We start from the raw sequence: 21775 nt of genomic DNA on the forward strand, positions 1-21775 counted from the left end.
TAATAATGGAGCCAACATCATGCCCACTCCTCTGGAAATAGTCCCATCTCTTCCATTAGCCAGTTACCCTTTGATCACAAAAACGGCACTGATCTTGGCGTTTGCCAATTCAATCTTTTCATTGTCAGCTGGCAGTGAGTTGTGCTTTGCTGCCCAAATAGGAAAAAAAAAGATATTTTATTCGTTTAGCTCACTGCAGATTGTGTCAAAAAGATTGAACTTGAGAGGAACAAATCAACCACTGCTGGAGCAATGAAAAAGATTTCTAGAGGAGAGCTTTGAATGGCAATGGAAGCTTAACACAAGCAAAGGCTACAGGGTCATTTTTCTCCATCGTGCCACAGTGCAGCAGACATTTACGGTATATCTGTGGGCTGAGAATAATTTATCACTGGATCGCCTCTGACCCCTTAAATAAATTATCCTGTCTGTAAAAGCTTTTTTTATGTTATTCCACTCAATATACCTGGTTTTTTCCCACTACTTCATAACATACCGAAGACAAAAACAATCCCTAACACGGCACCTCTAGCTAAAATGTTTAATTTAATGAGAAACTTTTCTGAAGTGGTGTTATAAACTCTTCTTGATGCTCAATGTGAATTTATTCATCTAACTTTACAGCCTTCCAACTCTGGTGCTGGAGAAAACTGCCGCTTAAAGCTCAATGGGACAGCTGTGTCTGCAATAAAATAAAAAATGCTCAACCAATTTAAAAAAGAAAGCAATCTGAGAACAGGTGCTGCAGCAAATCCCAGAATTACATTTCCAATTTCGCTAATGCTTGCTGCTCAACAGAAATACTATTTACTCACTTTACTGAACTGTTGATAACGAGGAAATAACGTCAGTACCTAGAAGCCCAACAGACATAAAAAATAATCTATTGTTAATTTATTGTTAAGAGACATCAAATTGACTTATTTGGCAATAACAGAAAAATTGTAAATTATTTTTACACATGATTAACATCTTATAAATTTTTTTAAAACAATCCAAATACACAGTCTTATTATATATTTTGACCCCAAAATCTTATTCTTGTGGTTTGTTGTAGGTACCCTTAAGCTACAAACACATTACACTATAATGTAGTGTGGTTTGTTTCCCCTCTTTTCTTATTAGCCTTCTAAAATGTCACTTCTCTTCCTGCTTTGAGAATGCTGGGAAGTGGCAAGCATTCACAATGCTAAGGGTATGCATGATCAATGGCGATGGCGGAAATCGAGACTGTGCCTGGGCACAGGATTGGTTCACATTTGCATTATCTGCTCCAGAAAAAGGTAAAAGAAAAATGATATCAAAGGTTTAGTGTAAAAATAGTTATAACTTTGCATGATGCTTCTAGTGAATAGCATGGCTGAGTGTTGGAGCTCCAAAATGGGCTTTTTTTTTAATCCTCATTAGCAAAATCCCAAGTTAGCATATATAGGACATTTAAACCCCATAATCTATTATTGCCAAAGTCATAACACTCTGCAACTATATATAGATTCTTTTTTTTTTATTATTCTAATGTCGAATAGGGGCAATTTAATGCTGATAGTCAGATTGCATAACATTTTAAACACAGTGCTACAACTGAGTAAACTCTTCAAAAATGTTTTGAATATTTTTTATTTTGTACATTAAAATATATTAACCTGAACAGTGTTGACAATAAGAGCAATATGTCATTGTTTCCTGCAGGTTATGTTTACCCTGCCTGTTAGACTGCCAGAATACATTTAAAGGCAAAAGGAAAGTATATTTAGCTGAGCTTGAAAGCGGGTTTTTTCAGTACCTTGTTGAGGCTTCGTGCTGCGCTGTCTTTGCCGCCCGGCGTGAGGTTCCGCAGCTGGACGTCGAGCAGATCTACCAGCTGAATCATTGCCCTCACAGTATAGGTGATGTCGCCCGCATGAAGGTTGCTCTTGGTTTGTTCTGCCAGCTCTCTAGCAATAACTGCTGCTGTCTCTCCAGCTTTTATCTGGGGAAAAAAAAAAAAAAAAAAACTTTAAATGAAGATCCTAACTCACATTATCGCTTACCTTAATTAAATCTTAGGTATTCTTTCAAAAGGTAAAACCTGTGCACTGCCTACAAGGGAATAGAAGATAAATCGGAATCTATCTATCAAAATAAATTCGTCTGACCTAAGGAATTTTTTCCCTCACTGCTGTAACATTGCAGACAATATATGTACACTAAGCTGTCTACTTACACAGTTAAGTCTACACCAGGGAAACCTGTTATTTCTGCTGTTCTAATACTGTTGAGTGAATATTCCCAGACAGCATTATACATTTATAACTCTAACACAGAATATAGCCATTTGAAAGAGGGAATATTCTATATATTAATGGGTTATGAGGGAGTTCATTGCTTTTACACCAAGGTCCTTTTATTTCCAAGATCAAAAATTGAGAGATAATTTTATTTTTTATTTTGGTTAAAATTATTTTTAATTAGATCCATTAAAAGGAGCAGAATGAATTTAGGTTTTCTAGTTATATGAAGCATAGATTAGCACCATGCTGCTCCATCAAAAATGTTGCATAACAGTGCAAGAATAAAAAGAGACTGAAGTAAAAGCCTAAAGGAAACTTCTGCCTTGCGTACAGGACGAATGAATTTCTCTGCCAAAGAAAATCCTGAAAACATGGAGGTAGAAACTAGGTAGTGAGTGCCACTAGTCTTAAGAACACACTTCATTAAATCACATTTTTTCTTTCTCTTTTTGTTATCTTACGGATATTAAACTAAGATTTAAATACTGTTTGGCTTATTTTAACAAGCCAACACAGGTATGAATTGAATTTTGGCTTCAAATTGCAAAAAAAAAAAATGTTTCTTATCCAAGGATCCTTGATGACTAATGTAAAATATCTTGATTTACGATTTACTGCTTTTGATGGTAACTTCAAGAAAAGGATATTGGGTAAGAAAGTGTGCAATTTCTAACTATAAGAAACAAAGAAATATATCTGAATGTTCATTTTAACTAGAGCTAACAAGCTAGTCAAAAAAAAAGAAAATACAGTTAATAAAGAAAAAAAATCATGGGACTTGCTTGAATAAATTGTTAATGTTGTTTTGTTTGATATATAAATACATTTTTCTTTTTTGTTAAAACATGTGTAACATTTGTTATCACTGTCATTTTTTTTATCATGTAAATGGACGAAGAAAAAGCTATATTTGCTCCAAGAATCAGCCCAAAATTATTGGCAGCACATATTTGGGGAAATGGTTAAACAGATGTCAAAATAATCGGTATCCGCATCAGCCTTTAAAAAAAACTGCACTGGTCCATCTCTAGTACCAGTTGTCAGGAATATTGCTTCTACGCTAAATTTGAAAGAAACACAAATAGTACAAAAAAATAATAAAAAAAGTAATAAAATCTTCTACTTCAGAGAAACAGCACACCTTTAAGTATTCCTATTATTAGCACAAGGGCGACAATGGCATTAGGTACATGACTCGGTGGGTTCCTCGTTAGATAATAATTATAATGAAAAAAACTAGAGTAGGGTTGATTATATTAACTCCTATTAATTTGTAAGTTGTTGGTTTTTCAAACAAACTTTAAATTTTTGTTTAAGGTCAAAGAAGATTAAAAATAATACCCTAAATGCTGAAGTTTTCATTGAAGTGCATAATAACACAATACCTACTTAACCAATACTTAAGCAGTTTTTTCATTACTAAAATGCTCTAGAGTTTATTTTCTTTTCATTCATCACCAACCTCCTTAGAGGGGAACACTTTGTCTCCTCCTTCAGCTTTTTTTTTTTTCTACACAACTTTATCAACACAACAATTATTGGCAATAGATATGGGCAAGTTCTCTGTTAGTTCTCTAATGGATAAGAGAAACAAGCTTCTGCGTCATGGCATATTAACTCTCCAGAGAAATAGGAAGTAATCAATTACTAATTCAAAATCCCAGGACACAGGGATCCACTTAAAAAAGAACATTAATGAAATAAAAGTTTATGACCATGTAAGATGTTTTTACACATCCTTACCAGTGGTGCAACTACCTGTGAAATGCATTGTTTTTTTCTTCCATGATAAAACTCATCAGGAGCATGCAGTGATTAGATATTCAGCAACTAAGACGTTAGTCAAAAGTGTATCAGCCTGATTCACTGTAGCGTTACCTGCCATCTCTGCCAGTGAGTTTATTAGGGAAGTAATTAGACTCCTTAAATTTCTCCTTGTAGGGGTGTGTGTGTGTGTGTCTGAGGAACATATCTTAGGAAGATGTTTTCGTCCCCGGTTTCCTTACGCTCATCTCCTAATGAGAAGAGTGGAGATAGTGGGTAAATAGCTCTGCTCCCTCTTTTTGTCTCATACTCTCTCCCCTTTCTGCTTGTCTGGTGTCATTTTGCTTCCCTTCCTTTACCATCTACGTCGTCCTTTCTCATTTTTTTCTCCCAAACATCTGGTAATGAGCTGTGATACTCGCAGGACAATCGCTATGGATATAATATAACAAAGCGGCAGATGGGCATTCCGAATCCCTGAAGGGTTGGTCTTCATTAGAGACTTCCTTTCTCTACCAAGACAGGCGTACCGCTCAACTGTCATATCTTTTGAAATATATAAAAAAAAAAATTCAAAGCTTTTTTTTATCCTAAAAATACATATATTACTTTATCAAGTTAGCTTTTTTTTGTAGATTTGCATAATGCAACAATAGTCTTACTGCTTCTGATGAGCAGAGCCACAAAGCAAACTTAAAGTAACTTTGCTGCATTTGTTCATTGATTTTCCAGTAATAATGTAGTCAACAAATTTAATGTACTATTCACAAATATAGCAGATAATTTTTTTTTTCAATAGCCTTTCTCGATTTATATCTTCAAACTGCTTTCGGTCTGATGGGCTAAGTTTTCCCTGCAGAGTAACATGCATGCCTAAGGGTATAGCACGCTTAAAGTGGAACACTTTTACCGCTTGCAATTCATAAGCAGGAACACAGATCCTCACTGGCAGTCACCTTCTCATCTTTTTCTTTTTTGATTTGATTAGATATTGAACTGTAGGAAGGTTGAAATGAAGCTTTGCATAATAGCCTGCAGAGCAGAAATACAACTCATTTGTGCTTGAGCAATACAGAGAGCCAATAACCGCTGTATCATGTTTTAGAGGGACCACAGCATGGATAGAGCTTTAACTACAGTAGTCTATTACACAGTGCTGTTTGGCTGGATTGGGTTTCACTCCAATCTAAACACTTAGGGTCTACCCTATCCGTAGATAGAACACACTGTCTGCCTAATCAATATAATTAATGGACTAAATATGAGCAAAGAATAAGACAATAAAAAGTAGATTTGACTGAGTTCAAGAGGTGTTTTTGTACTGAGAGCTGCTGCAAATGTTCTTAACAGAAGGGCGGGAGGTCATAGGCCTAGCCAGAGTTAGGACTGAGTCCTTAAGCATTTCTGATTTTATAAAATCAGCAAGTAAAGGATATGATGAATATTCTCTCTTCAGCTTGGTTCTTCATGTACTACAATGTTCTTTATTATACACACAACTGTATGTTTCACCATATCTACAGCGTTCTCTATCAGAACTGAACAAGTGTAGAGTTGATAGATGTCAAAATCCTAATAAAATCTATTGCTGTTCCAGCTTATTGCCATCTTAATGCGTTCCCTCAATAAAGGGTTTCTTGACCAAACAAAGCATGGGAAAACTGGGTTATGCTTTTAAGTTATTTTTTTTTTATCATTTAATGGAGCACCAGCTCATTCAAAAGGCTAGATTCAAAGTCCTGACTGGAACAAGAAATAAACAGAACTGCCCAGAGATCTCAGTCTGCTTTAGGTCTCTGTTTGATAAACTTTAAAATATGTTAAAAAGTCTTCAATGTGGTTAAAACACATTTTAGGATTATTTCTAAGTATGAACCTATGGAGATCTGTTGGTTGAACGGATTGGGCCCCAGGATTGTCCCAGGATTCTCACTCAATGCTAAGTGCAAATTATAAACTTTCCCATATTTTTAAGATGTTATGAAGTAAAAGTTTAGTTTTTACCTTTTGGTTGATGATGTTTACCCATGGGGATGTACAGTTGCTGAAATCAGGCCCCTGCTGGTCCCAGTATCCTTCTGGACCCAAGCAAGTGAATGAAACCATACCTTTAAAAAGAGGACAGACAAGGTGGATTTAGAGTCACAGCAAAATAGCTTTTTTCTCTCTCTGTGTATTTTGTGTGTCATTCTACCCAATCAGCCTATCTGCATTTCCCATTTTTCCAATACCCTTTCCCATTATAGACTGACACACCACACAATGCCTCATGGTTCCTCATCTACTGCCTGAGTCTTTTGTATGTCAAGCCCTTTCAGGTATTTGCAAAAATTGTACAAGGACACAACATTTCTAAGTGATCCAATTTGGAGAACCGTAATTGCATGGTTTTATCGTAAACTGATGAATATGAATCTGTTTCACTCTTGGCCTTCTCCTGGACTCATCCCGACACCGTCTGCATTTAATCCTTAACAGTCAGACAGTGCCTGCTCACCTCGCCATTGAAGCCTTGCATAAGAAAGCAGCTACAACAAAAAAGGTGCCACTTAAGTCTGTGGCTGAAACCATGAGGGAAGGACAACAAAGCAGACTGAAAGATGAACTATATAAATGAATTAATGAACCTGGGTATTAGTCATCAGTCATGATACACTGTACATTTTAGCATCAATACTAAGAGATCTTCATTGTTTTTTAAGTAAACCAATTGCATAATCACAGACAGAAGCTGAACAGGATGAATATATTCTAGATTATTTTGCTATGGTTTTGTATATCATTTGCTACCTTACCTTAAAATTCCATGCATGCACTTTCATTGCTTAGATAATCAAAAGCTGCACATTGACATTGAACTACTCTCACTTGTATAAGGGCGGGGGGAGGAGTGCTTTTGCAGGTCGACACAGTCTGCATTAACAGATAGAAATTTTGATGGACATATAATTTCTTTTCCCGGTCCACCTTAGACAGCCCCGTATTTGATGGGTTTATACGATAAGCGACTCTGCATCTCCCCACCAGGCTGAGGGACAGGACAACGGAGCATGAAAGAGAGGGAGAACGTTGGCTGGGGAGTCAGGGGAGGGTCGGGGGGGTAGAGACAGAGTGACAGCCAACGAAAAGACGTAGATGGAAGGGGGGCTCGGAGAACTTTCAAAGAGTGGCAGAGGAAGCTCACACGGTTGTGTTCTGCTTGACAGTGCTGTCTGAAGTGCAACAGCTTTGAAGAGCGCTCTGAGAAGAGGAGGTGGGGTACCAGCTCCTCTTATCTATGCCATGTGTTGGCTGTTAGTGAGTTCTCAATAAGAGCTGACGTTGCTCCGTAAATGAAGACGGCATGTATATGATGTTCATGTTTCTGTGCATTAACTGATGAACGGATTGGGCCCCAAGCTGAATCTGAACATACTACAGGTTTGGTTTGGTTTGTTTGCAGCTCCCTCTAAATTTAGAATTATATGCAAGCTCTGCAAATTGTACATTTCCAAATGCATGCAAATGCTTGCTCTGAAAGTAGAATAAAAAAAAAAAAATTTAATAAAAAAAAAAACTTTAAGAGAGTATTGGGACCATTGAAAATGGCCAAAAAAATCTCAGCAATTTCCATTATTAAGACTTAAAACTAATATTTCTTCTTAAAGTAATATATTGGTTGGAAACATTTCAATTTGTCAGAAAAAAAAGTTACAATAAACACTAATAAAAAATAATAAACACTCCATGTCCAGAATGCAGACTTGCCACCAAAACTTCAGTTTCCATATCACAAGCGTGAGAGGGTGAGAAAGAAACTCCAACATGGCTGCTTTGTCTGCTTGTGTCTGCGCCATGAACATGTTGTTCTAAAACAAAAATAAGCCCAGTTGTACCACTTCCTCATCGGGAAATATTCAGATGCAGCTTGCATAAATGTATTTACCACTTTAATCTGAATATCAATCTGATGACTTGTCTCTTTTTTGGTCACAGATGTGTGAATACAGTATACTTTTGAGTTATTCTTTATTTTGTATCATACATTCTGAATTTACAATATCTAATAATATATGCATTTTTCTCTTAAAATTTTAAAATAGATAAAACAGATTTCTGGTAAGATAAATACTTTTACTTTTGTTCTTTGATCTGCAGTTTCCTTTATACTATCTCAATACTCTCTAATTCTACAATAAAATTGTCTGAGGATGTAACTAAATATAGAACTCTTTATTCAAACAACTTTATTTCCTCTAAAATGAGTGGAGCTATTGCTGTCATTTGCACAAAAAATATGAATTATGATTTTAATTGACAAAGTTACGGTACCTATTAAATTATGGGACTCTTCCATCCACAGAACCACCGGCCCAATAATTCTGAACTTAGTTCTGTAGAGCGATTAAAAAAAAAAAACTGTTTCTACACTTAACAGAGCTTATACTTAAACAAAAAACCATTTGGTAATTTGGCCGAGTGAATCTGTGTTTTCCCAAAGCTGTTCCCTGAATTAATGCAGAATTCACTGATGTTAAGCTGGTAAACATGTTATGCTTTGTGTTTTTTTCCATAACGATACTCCTGACCCAGTCCTTTGTGTTGAGCTGTTTCCCTTTCTTGGATAATAATGCTGACTACACAACTTCACGTCCAGTTGCCTAAACATTTTCAAGCTTGCCACAGTTATTGCAAGACCTCTTTGGTTTGTGTTAATTCCCAAAAACATTTAAGAACAATCCCCTGGACTTTGTTTCCAAGTTTGAAGATGTTACGCTTCCCATCCAGGAAGCTTTTTCAATTCAAAATGAAAACGTTTGTGTTAAAAGAAAGCATACCAAGCCCTTCATGATCAAAGGAATTAATGAAGCTATGGCTGCTATTTAGTTCCTTTTCTCCACCATATAAAGCATTTATAGTATATGGGTTCTGTGTTTACATAGACACTCATTGATGGCATTATTCCTTCTATTAATTTTGTGGACTCTATGTTTTCTGTTTATCAAAAGTACTCCTTATGGACCGATTCTGTCTCAGGTCCCTATTGAAAGTAGATTTTGGAACTGAATTAGGTTGTATATAGTCAATTATTATTATTATTATTATTATTAGTAGTAGTAGTAGCAGTAGCAGTAGTAGTAGTAGTAGTCTACCAGCTGCACATAATCACTAAAAGATCAACTGAGGCCATTACTTCAGTGTCATTTTTTTGTTTCTATTACCATCCAAGAAAGAAAAAAAAAAAAAAAAAAACATTCTGCTTTGATGCAAAGACAGAAAATATTTTCAGACATAATGTTCTAATTTATAAAAACTTCTGATCATTAATTATCTACAGCTATTCTGCAGTGAAATCCAAAGTACAACAACAGCTGTTGGGTGTTTTTAGTTACTAGAAGTTAGAAAAATTTGACATCATGCTATCTTTAGTGCGGCATCAGTGAGTCGGGATCAGAAAGTCAATGGGGAAAGACAGGGAGAAAGCAAATTTGGGTTGTGCAGGGAGTGTAAACATAAACAAGAAGGAACACAAGCAACTCACAGCAGACTGGGTCTCCTAAGAATATTGACATTCTCACAGAGAGAGGAAATAGAGAAACAGTATACTTATTCAATAGGCAGAGGTTCTTTGATTTCAATGCATGGATGTTTGGGTTTGCATTGGATTAATCATAAATCTTGAATGTTTGCAGTTTTATTATCACTGCCTCCATCACACCACAACTTGTCTTATATTTTTTCTCATAGAACATTTTTGAGAAGTTGCAATATAAAGATGGACTGCTGATTTACAAACTGGTTTCAAAGCTCTTGGTGGTATCTAACTTGATCAGAAAACTAAATGAAAATAAAATACACTATACTGTCAAAAGTTTTTGTTCAACCATCCACATGATTGGAATCAGGTGTTCCAATCACTTCTATGGCCACAGGCGAATAAATAAATAAAGCACCTAGAACCACAGACTGTTGTTCCAAACATTTGTGAAAGAATGGGTCACTCACAGGAGCTCAGTGAATTTCACTGTGGAACAATGCCACCTGTGCAGCAAATCCAGTCGTGAAATTTCCTCGCTCCTAAATATTCCACTGTCAGCAGTCAGCTGTATCATAAGAAACTGAAATGCTTGGGAACTCAGCCATAAAGTGGCTTCTCCATCTGGAAATCTGATGGACAACTTTGGGGTTTGGCAGTTGCCAGGAGAGAAGTACTTGTCTGACTGCATTATGCCAAGAGTAAAGTTTGGTGGGGGAGCGGATTATGACATTTTTTTTTTTTTTAAGAACTGGACCTTGCCCCTTAGTTCCGGTGAAAATAACTCCGAATGCTTCAGCATACTAAGACATTTTAGAATATTCTTGGCTCCTAACTTTGTGGGAACAGTTTGGAGCTGGTTCCTTTCAATATGACTGTGGACTAGTGAGCGAAGCAAGGTCCATAAAGACATGGATGGCAGAGTATGGTGTGAATGACCTTGACTAGCTTGCATAGGATCGAAAACCTGATAGAACACCTTTGGGATGAATTAAAGTGGAAACAGAGCCATGATCTCTTCTCCAAGATCAGGGTGTTACCTCACAAATGCACGTCACAAATGCAATAGTCAAACATTTTCAGAATTGCAGTCTTACACCTTATGGACAGCCTTCACAGAAGAGTTGATGCTGTTCTAGTCACCAAGGATGGACCAATTTCATATTAAACCCCTGTTAGGATTGTGATGGCACTTAAGCTTGTATCTGAGTCACAGCAGGTAAGCAAATTTTTTTGGCCATATAGTTTATATTACTATACATTTTGTTTGGTTACCTTCAGAGACCTTTTAGAGCTGGTAAACTTCTACTGCACACTTTAAACGTGCCTGCATAAACCTAAAAGCCTGTATAGTCTTTACCAAGTATTAACCTTACGTTAGTTCACAGAGAAAAAGGCAGCTTGTTAGTTGTTTAAACGTTTGGCATCAGATGTGGTTAGTCTTACCAATGGTTCCTGATGGACATGGCATCTTGATGACTGTACCCTGTCTGGTCTTCGGCCAGGAGATGTCCATCATTACTATAGGATTGCAGTATTCCAACCTGATGTGCGGAGGACTGGCAGAAGGTGGTGCTGCATCATGGTCTTCAGGCCTTAAGGCATTGACTATCGTGTGCATGGGGGGTATCAGTGTGGATGTTGTCCGTGGCCAAGCAGCCGCTGCAGTCGTTGTGACAGGCATTCTTGTGGTGGTCGTCCTAGATGTTGTGGTTGTCAGGGTGACAGTGGTAGGTCGAGTAGTGGCCCTCATTGTTGAAGTCATGACATCCATGTATACCATGACGGATGAGGAGGTTTCTGATAAACACAGAAGGACAGAGGCACCATTAGAAAAAAAACAACAAAAAGAAAGACAACAACAAAAAAATCAACTGTTAATACTTAAAATTCTTCAATCAGTTTTACCCAAGCTATTTTTGATTTGGAATTGCTATCTTTTTAAAACCCATATAAGGGAGGGCATGCTAGGGAGCATTATTCACCCTTTTTTTTCAATGTGTCAGTTTAAGAGAGGATAGTTCAAAGAGGATCAGTTGGAGCTGGCAGGTGTGACTACAACGCGCATGCATGGTGTCTACTTTAGGACCCCTGCCTGCTAAAGCAACATACACACATGCACACACACAAATGGCAGGAAAATCAAACTTCCAGCTGTGCATTCTAAATGCAGCTGCTAGTGGGGCCATATCTTTGCAAGTCAAAAGCATTTTTTTAAGTACATGCTATTTCTGGGTCAGAGAGGACAAAGTGGAATACCCATTTCCTGGATGTGGATCCACCCTGTGGTTACACTCCAGGAGTTGTTTGCTAATGATGTTATTTACCTGGGCTCTTGGGGGAAAGAGCTATTACAATAACACCAACACATTCTCACTAAGAGATGGTCCTTTACACTAGCTCAGCTATCTTTCTCCTCCTACTTAAATGCAATGCTCCCAGAGTCTTGAACATCAATCCTGCCTTGTATACTTTATTTACATTCTACAGTTTCTTTGATATAAATAGAAGAAGGATTACCAAATTAATCTAACTGCAGGTTTTTTATGAATCTCTAAACCCCAGAAACCCATATAGAGTCTTAGGACACACATGGAATAAAACCTCATAATGTATGGCAAATGAACACAAAAAAGAAGAGTCCTGACTCATATATTCATCCAACTATTGTATAATAAGTATTGTGAATTTGCATCACCATCTTTGCTCTATTTAACTATGCCAGCATTTCTATATGTCACAATCTAATTACTGTATGGGGTTTGGTAGAGAAAGGCTTGCAGTGGCCCCTCTAAACGGATGAAAAAGGCCTTTCTCACTGACACACACAATTTGGACCTCTGCTAAAATGCAATTTGGGACAGCTGTCATTTCCTCCCAGTGCCGAAATACAATCAAAAAGACAGAAGTGACAAACGATCCAAATCTTTGTATGAAAGGCGAGCAAAACAAAATTTAATGAAGGTCAATTTAGCATTGGCAGGTTTAATGGACATGGCGTAGCCCAGTGAGCTCAGATAACACAGAGGCAAAAAAAAGAAAGAAAAAAGTTAGATGACTTTCAATTTGCAATGGAACAATATCTTGGCACCGCAAATTTGCAAAGGGTAAAAGGAGATGGCATAAATTAGAGCAGCAGTTTTGGATGCCGAGGCCACCGCGAGCTGTAATGACACCCCGACAATCATCAGCAGTCGATGCTTTAATTTTAATAAAAAAAAGGAATGGAAGTAAATAATTTACAATGCATGTGTTCCATCTGTAGATCCTTTAAAATCTTGTAAAAAAAAAAAAAAAAAAAAAAAAGCAGTTCTATCTATTAAAGTATTTTTTACTTTGACCTCTTGAAGGCAATTATTACTATTACGGTACCACTATTTTTTAGAGTTGAAACCCTTTTTTTGTTTGTTTTATGACCTGCATCAACTATCCAAAACTGTTGTTATTACAATTTTAAAGTGTTTGTTAATTAATTCATTTCAGTTTATTTATATAGTGCCAGCTGACAACACATGTCATCTCAAGGCACTTTATAAAGACAATACAACCAGATCATACAGTTAGATTGGTTCAACGTTTTCTATCTACTGTAGGGAGAACCAGCTGATTGCATTGACTCTCCATTAATCCCTTACACCAAGCATGCTTGTGACAGCGGAGAGGAAAAATTCCCTTTTAACAGGAAGAAACCTCCAGCAGAACCAGGCTTAGTGTGAGCGGCCATCTGCTGTTGCCCACTGGGGTTCAAAGAGATAGAAGCAGAGACACAGAAAGAAGCAGAGATACAAATTTAACACTTTTAAAAGGTTTCTTATCCAACTTGACACAGTTTGAGGGTTTATGGTTAGAGGGACATGATAAGTGACAAAAAAAAAAAAAAAATTGTGTCCAAACCCACAGTTGAACCAAAATAAACATGGAAACGGAGGACATACGTGTAGCCGCCGCTGTTACATCTGTAGTCCACAATTTCATATTTGAAACAGTAACAGAAAGAGCGTAAAAGCAGAAGTTGTTGTGGTTTCTGATTGCATCTGCTGCTATTTCTTTGTTACGGCAATTAACTAAAAACAAACATTGGTAGGTGGGCTCTAGGTGTCTCTTTACCCAATAAGCTCATACTGTAAGTTTCTTCTGAATGTCCTTCCTTTCCCCGAACATATTCCATTGGACAACGCCCAGATTAATTTGTGTAGTGATAAATCTGATTGCTATATATTATTAATCTGGCTTGCCAGGTCAGAGTGAAATACCCTTAAGGACGCAGGCCTCTTATTTGATTGTTTATGAAAACACTTACATTTGCATTTGTGGCTATGGGAAATAATGACAGTCCCAAAATAATGACTGGTTTTAAAAAAGAAATGTGTGGGTTTAATGTCACAGTATGTGAAATGATCCTCTGACTGGGAGGGAATCATCAGGTTGTCTGATGAAAATCTGATCGTCTTATATCAAGGTCAACACAGGCCTCACTATGCCAACCACCTCGCAAGATAGTGACCTAATAGGCATGCAGAGGGGCCAATTACAAGAAATGAATGTCTGCACAGGTGAAGAAGACAGATTTAGAAGTAGCGTTGCTGCTGAGATTCCTACAATTGATGATGAGGAAAAAAATAGAAACACATCAGGGCATATTAAAATGGAAAGATTGTAGTTAGAAAAAAATCACCAACACATTATTTTTTTTCATTTCTCAGTAGCATTGTTCGAATTAAATCGCATGCAGAGTTGCAGGGAAGTGCTTTTTTTGCCTAAACATATTTTAACAAAATGACTTCTGTGAAATAAAAAAGATAATCTTAAAAAAATAGAATAATATTTCATGTTGCTTTGGAAACTTCAAGGCTTGAGGCAAGTATAAAGATTTGAAATGCAACCTGTTGACAGATGTATGTAGAATACCTTGATCTGTGGGGGTTGATTGGAACTCAATGGCACATCATGGTAGCAGAAATGTCACAATTATGATTGTCTTTATGTAAAGCAAGCAAAACTACTCTTTAAGCTGCTCAATTTCTAGATATCTAATAAAAATGTTCAGCTCTTTTTTGTGGTTATAAAAAATATTATACAATAGTAGTAGCCTTTAATTTCTGGGATAGTAGCTACTAAGTTCTGGTAAAAGTAAGTTCTATCAGAGTTCTACTAATAAATCTGAAGAATTCAAGAAAGCCCCTGGTAAGTTTATTGTTTTAATTACCTGGTTGGTTATATGAAAGAAACAGGGACACCCCTTGAAACCAGGAAAGTATTTGGTAAGTTTTGGAGGGTCAATAATAAGGTTTCATGGTAAGTACATTTCAAGCTATAGATCAGGGGCCTTCAACGTTTACCAGGCCAATCAAAACTTTCGCAACGCCCATGCAGTACCCCTGTGGACCCCCTACGGGGTTGCAGACCCCCTGTTGAACACCTACACTCTGGAAAGTATCACGGATAATTTGAAAAAAATATCTGGTAAGTGCAGAGAAAGTAACCAATATGTTTCAGGTCAATTCCAGGAATGTATCTATAAAGTTCCATTAAGAAACTTGTTTTATTTATAAGAAAATAGTGTCTGAGTTTTAGAAAACATAATGTAATTCAGCCAAGCTTTTGTCATTCCTCTTATTTATTTGTCCTTTTAGAATCTAATACTCCAAAGTCTGGTCAACCATTTCATCTAGTAATTTCTCATCCCAAGCTGAAAGACGGTGAGATCATTTTGGTTTACCTCTTTTTCTAAAGTAATAAAGATAAAAAATGTTCAGCGCTTAAGGCACTATGACAGTACAGAAGAAATACGACTTAGGGAAATGTCTATCACAGCAGGAGGTTAATTCAAAGTCACCAGGAATCATGTTTAGAATGTAATTCTATTCTTCTGGATGATCCCACTAAGTCCATGGGTGAATAATTTTTCAGAGGGTTCAGTCTACATACAGCATGTTAAATACACCTGCAGACACACAAGGACACAAATAAGATAGAGACCAGGGACAGAAACGAGGAGGGTGCCCTTGAACAGAATTAAATGTTTTTTCTTCTCCATGAAATAAAAAAGAAAGCTAGTAGTGGACAGCAGCAACAGAATGCAGGTCCCATGGCAATAGAGAAAAACACAACTAATTTACAAAAAGGGATAAAAAGGAAACACAAAAATGTAAAACATCCGTTTGATGAAAAAATGAGAGCTTACAAATTAATTTAAAGGATTGAAAAACAACATATCGCAATACGTTAGAGAATAAATCATTTAGGCTACTATAGCGTTTTGGTGTCCTGTGATGAGAGGTATTATGCAAAAACCTTTAATCACTCCCTATTAGTAAGGAAAAGGGCAAAATCTGTATGAATATGATTGTTTATTTAAAACTCCACCAAATAAAACAAAAGCATATTAAACATTTAAGCCATAGATACTTGAGCGCGCACTCATAAATCTATCAACCTGCTCATTCATAAAAGCCAGCAGTAAACTCTGCTACACTCTCCTGCTTCCTGTCTTGTTGAAACACCAGAACCCTCCTATCGTTCATGCTCTGCTTCAGCTCCTCCTAAATCTCACAGAAAGCATGAAGTCTGTTTCTACCACACACAGAGCTTTGTGTTTCATTTCAAAGCATTCATTTCTAACTAATTAGCCTCTCTCTGTATCCCAGGGCTTGTGCCTTCCACAATTAGATAAGCCTGCTCGACTTCGCTCCAGGAGAGAAAATTGCAATACTATTATGAAATGGATCCGGTTTGTAAGACTTACTGCTTCCACGTGGAGAGCATGCTCGTCAGGTTCTGGGAAACTTTGGATGACTCAAAATCAAAGAAAGGTGAAAAGGACTTTTGGGGCCAAATAGAACAAGCTTTATACGGTAAATAGTCTTCTATCCTCACGCTGAACCCTAAATACTTTATAATTTTAGTTTTTACAAATTTACAACATGCTCCCATCTCCCCTTTGACCTTCTACCTGCAGCAAAGATCGCAGAGGTAGATGGTAATTGATTTTTTAAAATCAGCAGACAAAGACAGCTCTAGAACCTGACAATATATGATGCCTATGCCTTAAAACCTGTACTGACCACCTTGTCAATAACTTTTCTTATAACTTCATTTTTTTGGAGCTGCAAAAGGTTCCCTACTGCTTTAGGTTTTCTACTCAGGACAAAGTCAGCAAGGGTCTACTGTCAATTGACCTACTGCCCTGATTGATGTCTGTGGTCATGAAATCCTTAAAGCGACTGGTGTTCAAGCATCTGAGCCTGAGCCCCCACAATGTTCTATATGCAACCAGGTCTGCAGTCGATGATGAGTCTACATACAGACAGGAGACTGATTAGTAGGTCTACTGGTGCGAATCGAACAACTAGGAGCTTGACTCGCTCAAGAATATAGAGATGACTGTGATGGTGAACCCTCTTACACAGACACACACAATGTTCATCTCCTCACCATGCTTTGCAACAATGTAACTAGTGTAGATCACCTCTGGTTTATTGGATCCCCACCTTCTCTGTACCTGAGATGATTTTATACACAGTTACTATTTGAAAGAAGGCTCAGCAGAGATTTTTACTCCTGCGGCAACTTGAGGAAAAAAAACTGCCACAGGAGATGCCAGTCATTTATTACAATTCTATTATTCTGACTGTTTTATGTATATCCATCTGTAACACTTGACGGGTTCAGATTTCCGCCAAAAGTTAGGTCTGCAGAGAAGATCTTGGGAAATGACCTTGCCTCAAACCAGGATTATCTGAAAGTGATGGAATTCAGAAATAGTAGCGGAAAGAAATGGCTCCTGCAAAGATCTGACCCAGAACTTGTGAGATGCAACACTAGAGCTGATCACCCACTGTGTGCCACAGCTTCAGCTAATAGTTAGCATTTTTCCAAGTCAAAATCCAAAAGGCCCTTCATGTTTTTTTTTTTGTTTTTTTTTTAACATAACCCCAGTTTAGCCACAGATTAAAAAAAATATATATTTTTTTCTTTTTAAATTGTAGAATGTGTTTTTTGTTTTCCCTTTGACATGACATCTAAACCATACATGGTGACACTTGCTAAAAGGTTGCTTAATACATGCATTTTTCATTCTTGCCATCTTCTCACATGCTGAGTGGCAAGTCTGGAAAGCACGATTAAAGTCCTGTCTTTTAATAGTATCTTATTGAGGCGAGCCCACAAATCCATCAAAATGCACAACTGGGAAGTGGAAGGGCTGAAAAGGTGCCGCTGGTGACGGGGGGGAAGGCGTAATAAATTATGCTGCAAGGCATCCGGTAAGCTTCGATATCATCTGACATGATGAGAGCCATAATGGATGGCAGCTATGCATTGTTTGGCAATTAATTTCTTATTCCCCAGCTTTCTTCCCAGGCTTTGAGAGGGCATCAATGGAGGTCACACAGCACTGGGAGAGGTGTGTGCACTGGGCTGATATGTATGCACACACGGACACACACCTGGAGAGACACTCGCTGTGTTTGCTTTAACTGACAGAAGAGACAGAAGCTGCCACAGGCACAGCACTGCAGTACGCTGGGGTCATTTTACTGCACAGATTTGCAAAGACACAGAAATAAAAAGATCTTTTGGTCTAATGTACACACATAGTGGGCAATCTAAAGCTCCCAAAGAGAATGTGGATGGTTTTATTTCAATTAATTATGTTGCATGCAAACAAATCTCTCAAACTCCTTCAAAGTAAATACAAGTTTGGAAAGGAGTCAACAATAGATCTACAATCCACCAAATCATTATTTAACAACCTTCAATACCTCTCTTCTTCATCTGAGAAAATACTCAGAGTAAAAGAGAACTACAGGATCTAGATTTCACTCTTTAGAGCCCAATATTTGGTCTCCCAGGCAAGTGACAGGCCAAACATAGTCCAGCCTTCCAAGCAAAGTGGAGGGTGGAGGAAAAAAAAGGAAAAAAGGCACGGGGGGACATGAGTAAAGAATCACCATGAGAAAAAGCATGTTTCTACAAGGTCTCAGCCCTTGCCAAGAAAATAGAGTGTGGGGCTTTTCAACAGACTACCAACCAGGGGTGGAATAGGACCAACAAGAAGAAACTCTGACTCTGATTAAGGGAGTTAAAGGCGCTTTGGAGGCCTCCGTACAGATTCACTTGGCTGATTGGTCAAAATAAATCACTTTGAGCTTGTGGGCCACTGAGCCTTTTAAAGTTAATGTGGCAGTTTTTGGGGGTCTCTGGAGAACTCGGCTGCCAAACACACAAGCACAGAGAGAAAGAGGAGGCGAAAAGCTGAAAAAAATCCACTTGCAGTATTTGATTTCTCGTGTTTACTCAGACCCCAGCAAACTGACCTCAGCTGATTGGATAAAGCCAGAATTTAAATCTGATTATTAGCAACTATAAAACAATCTCAACTGATAAACTTCTAATTGGAGAAAAATCGAGGCAGTTAACAATTTGAACCTTTATTTTTTCTATAAACCTCAGTACATGCCAGCAGTGAAAGATAAGATGCTGGTGTTAATTGAGGGATTACCTTCCAAGCCCCTGACTACACTGCTGATATGTGTATGATTTCTAGATAAGGGTAGAGTTAGTAAAGCCAGTGATGGATCATTTATACAATGCATAATAGAGTATGGAGCCTGTAAAGCAGCAACCAAATATGGGAAAGGTGCAAATTCACAGATTGAGTACCTCTGTGCATCAGCCATTCAATATATTAGTGTTAAAAGACATTATCACATAAGTTTATTATTTCCAGATTTATGCGCTGAACAGTTTAACAATCCAAAAAAAAAAATCAGTGGCCATAAAATTATTTGGACAAGGCGAGAAAAAAAAAGTAACATCATACCACTTGCATGTCATGTAAACCCTACCTATGACACACTGCTGCTACAGAATCAATGCAATTGCAGCTTAAAGGTCTGGTCAGCAAGGAATGATCAATGAATCATTATCTACACCTAAAACTAATACGCTTGTGGTGATTTAAAGAATTTAGCTTTAATCAGTAATCGCGATCACTTAGTCCATTTTTGCCCAAATATAGTAACGCCTCACTCATGACATCTTCTGGCAGTGATATCAAGGTATGGTAAGCCCAGCGCCATCCTCCCTTCTTTACAAGCAAAATCACTGGGAATTACTAGATATATCTGCAATAAACAATAATTATTTAAGATTTCGAGAGGACTTCACCATTGAAATTGTCGAGAGCTATAGTTAAACTGACAATGCCCACGTGCATGGCAGTTGGATGTTGTCATACCTTAGGTCAAAGTGAACAAAAAAAATTTGTTTCATTTGTTTCACCTTGCTGATACATGATCCTCCACGGACGGATTAATCGCTGTATTGCCAACTTGAAGAGGGAGGAATTAACATCAAACTTCTGGCCAGAGAAAAAACATGTAATATGTACCCAATATTTCGAAGAAGAATGTTTTCAAATATCAGATACAGCATTGGGACTTGCTCAACAGCCGATACCGCACTGTGACATCACAAACCAGCAGGTGGCAGTAGTGTTATTTGACAAACGTGGATGTCTCCAGTAAAGCACATTCAAATGAAAATTACTTATTAAAAGAAACAAGAACGGTATGTAATAATTTCATATTTAAATACTTTCAGAAGATTGAATTCTAAATATGACCGGTCCTTTCATTTAAATCTTGCCGCAATTTGTGATAACTTACTAGCATATTTACCAGTTTACCAGTATTGCTTCGAGCAGTGCTGTGGCTAATAATGATACTCAACAATAATTCATGAAACCTTCTATGAGCTAATAAGATATTATACAAAAACGAGTTAACAAGGCAATGACAGTGGCAAATATTTAAAAGCAAATATTCTTAATGACTCTCAGGACCCCGTTACACAAAAATCGTCATTATTTCTTCACTCGTGATACCCAGGAAAAATTCAATAAATACATAAAAATAAATATAAAGTATGTCAAGATTCCATGAATATGGCAGGATTACAGCTAAGCAAGCCTGGTTTAATGAAGTGAAAAAATAAAACAAGAGACCTAATCCATAGATGTTGGGGTTCAACTATAGATGTGATAATAATGGACAAAGAGGAACAAATAAACTGGCATTTCTCTCTAATGTTGTGGATTTTACGCCACTTGGCGTAAAACATGCAGAATTTGGTTCTAAAGTTGATGGAAGAGTGTACTGTGTAGGCATGATGGCAAAGTCTGTCACCATAATGACTGAAAGAGGGAGAAACAAAATGCTGTTAACAAATTAATAAAGCTCAAACCAGATTATGCAATCAGAGCAGTTCTAGGAGCTATTCTCTGTACACAAAGAAACAAAGACACGAACCAAAAAAACTTGTTATATCCTGTAGTAGTTCAGTGCAAGAAAAGCTGAATGAGCATGCCATGTGCCGGGCTTAGCCACTACCTTTGAAAACAAAGAGAATTTACAAAAAATTATGGAGCTAACACATGACAGAAGAAGTTGAGGGAAAGTGGACCGCTTAGAGAGAGGAAAGGCAGAGCTTTCTAGTGCTGGGAAGTGACTTGACTAAAAAATAACAACAAAACATCTGGAAAGTGATTTAAACCTGCAAATTTTCTGTTTGAGAGGGAGCTGATGTAGTCAAACATTTCTGGAATTGATCGTATGCTACCATGATGGCTAAAGCTGGAAAGTCACAAACCGCCTGGAAGAATCACAGGGACAACTAAAAATGCCAGCTTTTGTAAGCACACCAAAGGAATCTGGCCCTGGCTGCAAATTCAATTCAAGCAACCACATTGGCTGAATCTGATAGGTAACATATCTTTTATTAGGGAAAGACCATACTGGAATTTTGCAATATCAAAACCAAAGATGGAACCATTTTATCCACTTAATAAACGTTACGAATCAGAATACTGTCCATCATTATACTACACACTAGAACAGCATCCATCATGGAAGCACTCTTGTTGTTTATATAAAATCATCATTGATGAAGGTTTTTTTATGGGAAAGAAATGGAGGAAAAAGATTTGTATTGTATTTATATTTAGATAAATCAGAAAAGTCTCATTGGCAGTGGGATCTTTTATTTAGTCCAGTAAACTCCCTGCAAGAACATGATTACCATGATGGGAAAAATAATATTTTCTCAGGCCAGATTGAAGATTTGGAGGATAATTTCTTAACGTTCTCAGTTATAAACATCAATATTGACAGACCTTGTTATTGTGATAAGTATTGTTATAGAGGGACAGCAATAAGTGCTGGAA

General features: G+C 37.3%; 1 protein-coding gene across 24 annotated transcripts in view; it reads right to left on the bottom strand.

Moving 5' to 3' along the window:
• Nucleotides 1-21775, bottom strand: part of LOC119792225 (adhesion G protein-coupled receptor L3-like) — a 359986-nt gene that overhangs the window by 102744 nt on the left and 235467 nt on the right. For all 24 annotated transcript variants that reach the window (XM_038298763.1, XM_038298761.1, XM_038298759.1 and 21 more), the window contains 3 exons: nt 10996-11349; nt 6039-6142; nt 1784-1969 (listed from right to left, as the gene is read on the bottom strand). In XM_038298763.1, the coding sequence (XP_038154691.1) occupies nt 1784-1969; nt 6039-6142; nt 10996-11349 (644 nt within the window). The remainder of the gene's footprint in view (nt 1-1783; nt 1970-6038; nt 6143-10995; nt 11350-21775) is intronic.

The sequence above is a fragment of the Cyprinodon tularosa genome, unplaced genomic scaffold, assembly GCF_016077235.1.
Source record: "Cyprinodon tularosa strain WSP-4 unplaced genomic scaffold, ASM1607723v1 ctg414, whole genome shotgun sequence".
Lineage (NCBI taxonomy): Eukaryota > Metazoa > Chordata > Actinopteri > Cyprinodontiformes > Cyprinodontidae > Cyprinodon > Cyprinodon tularosa.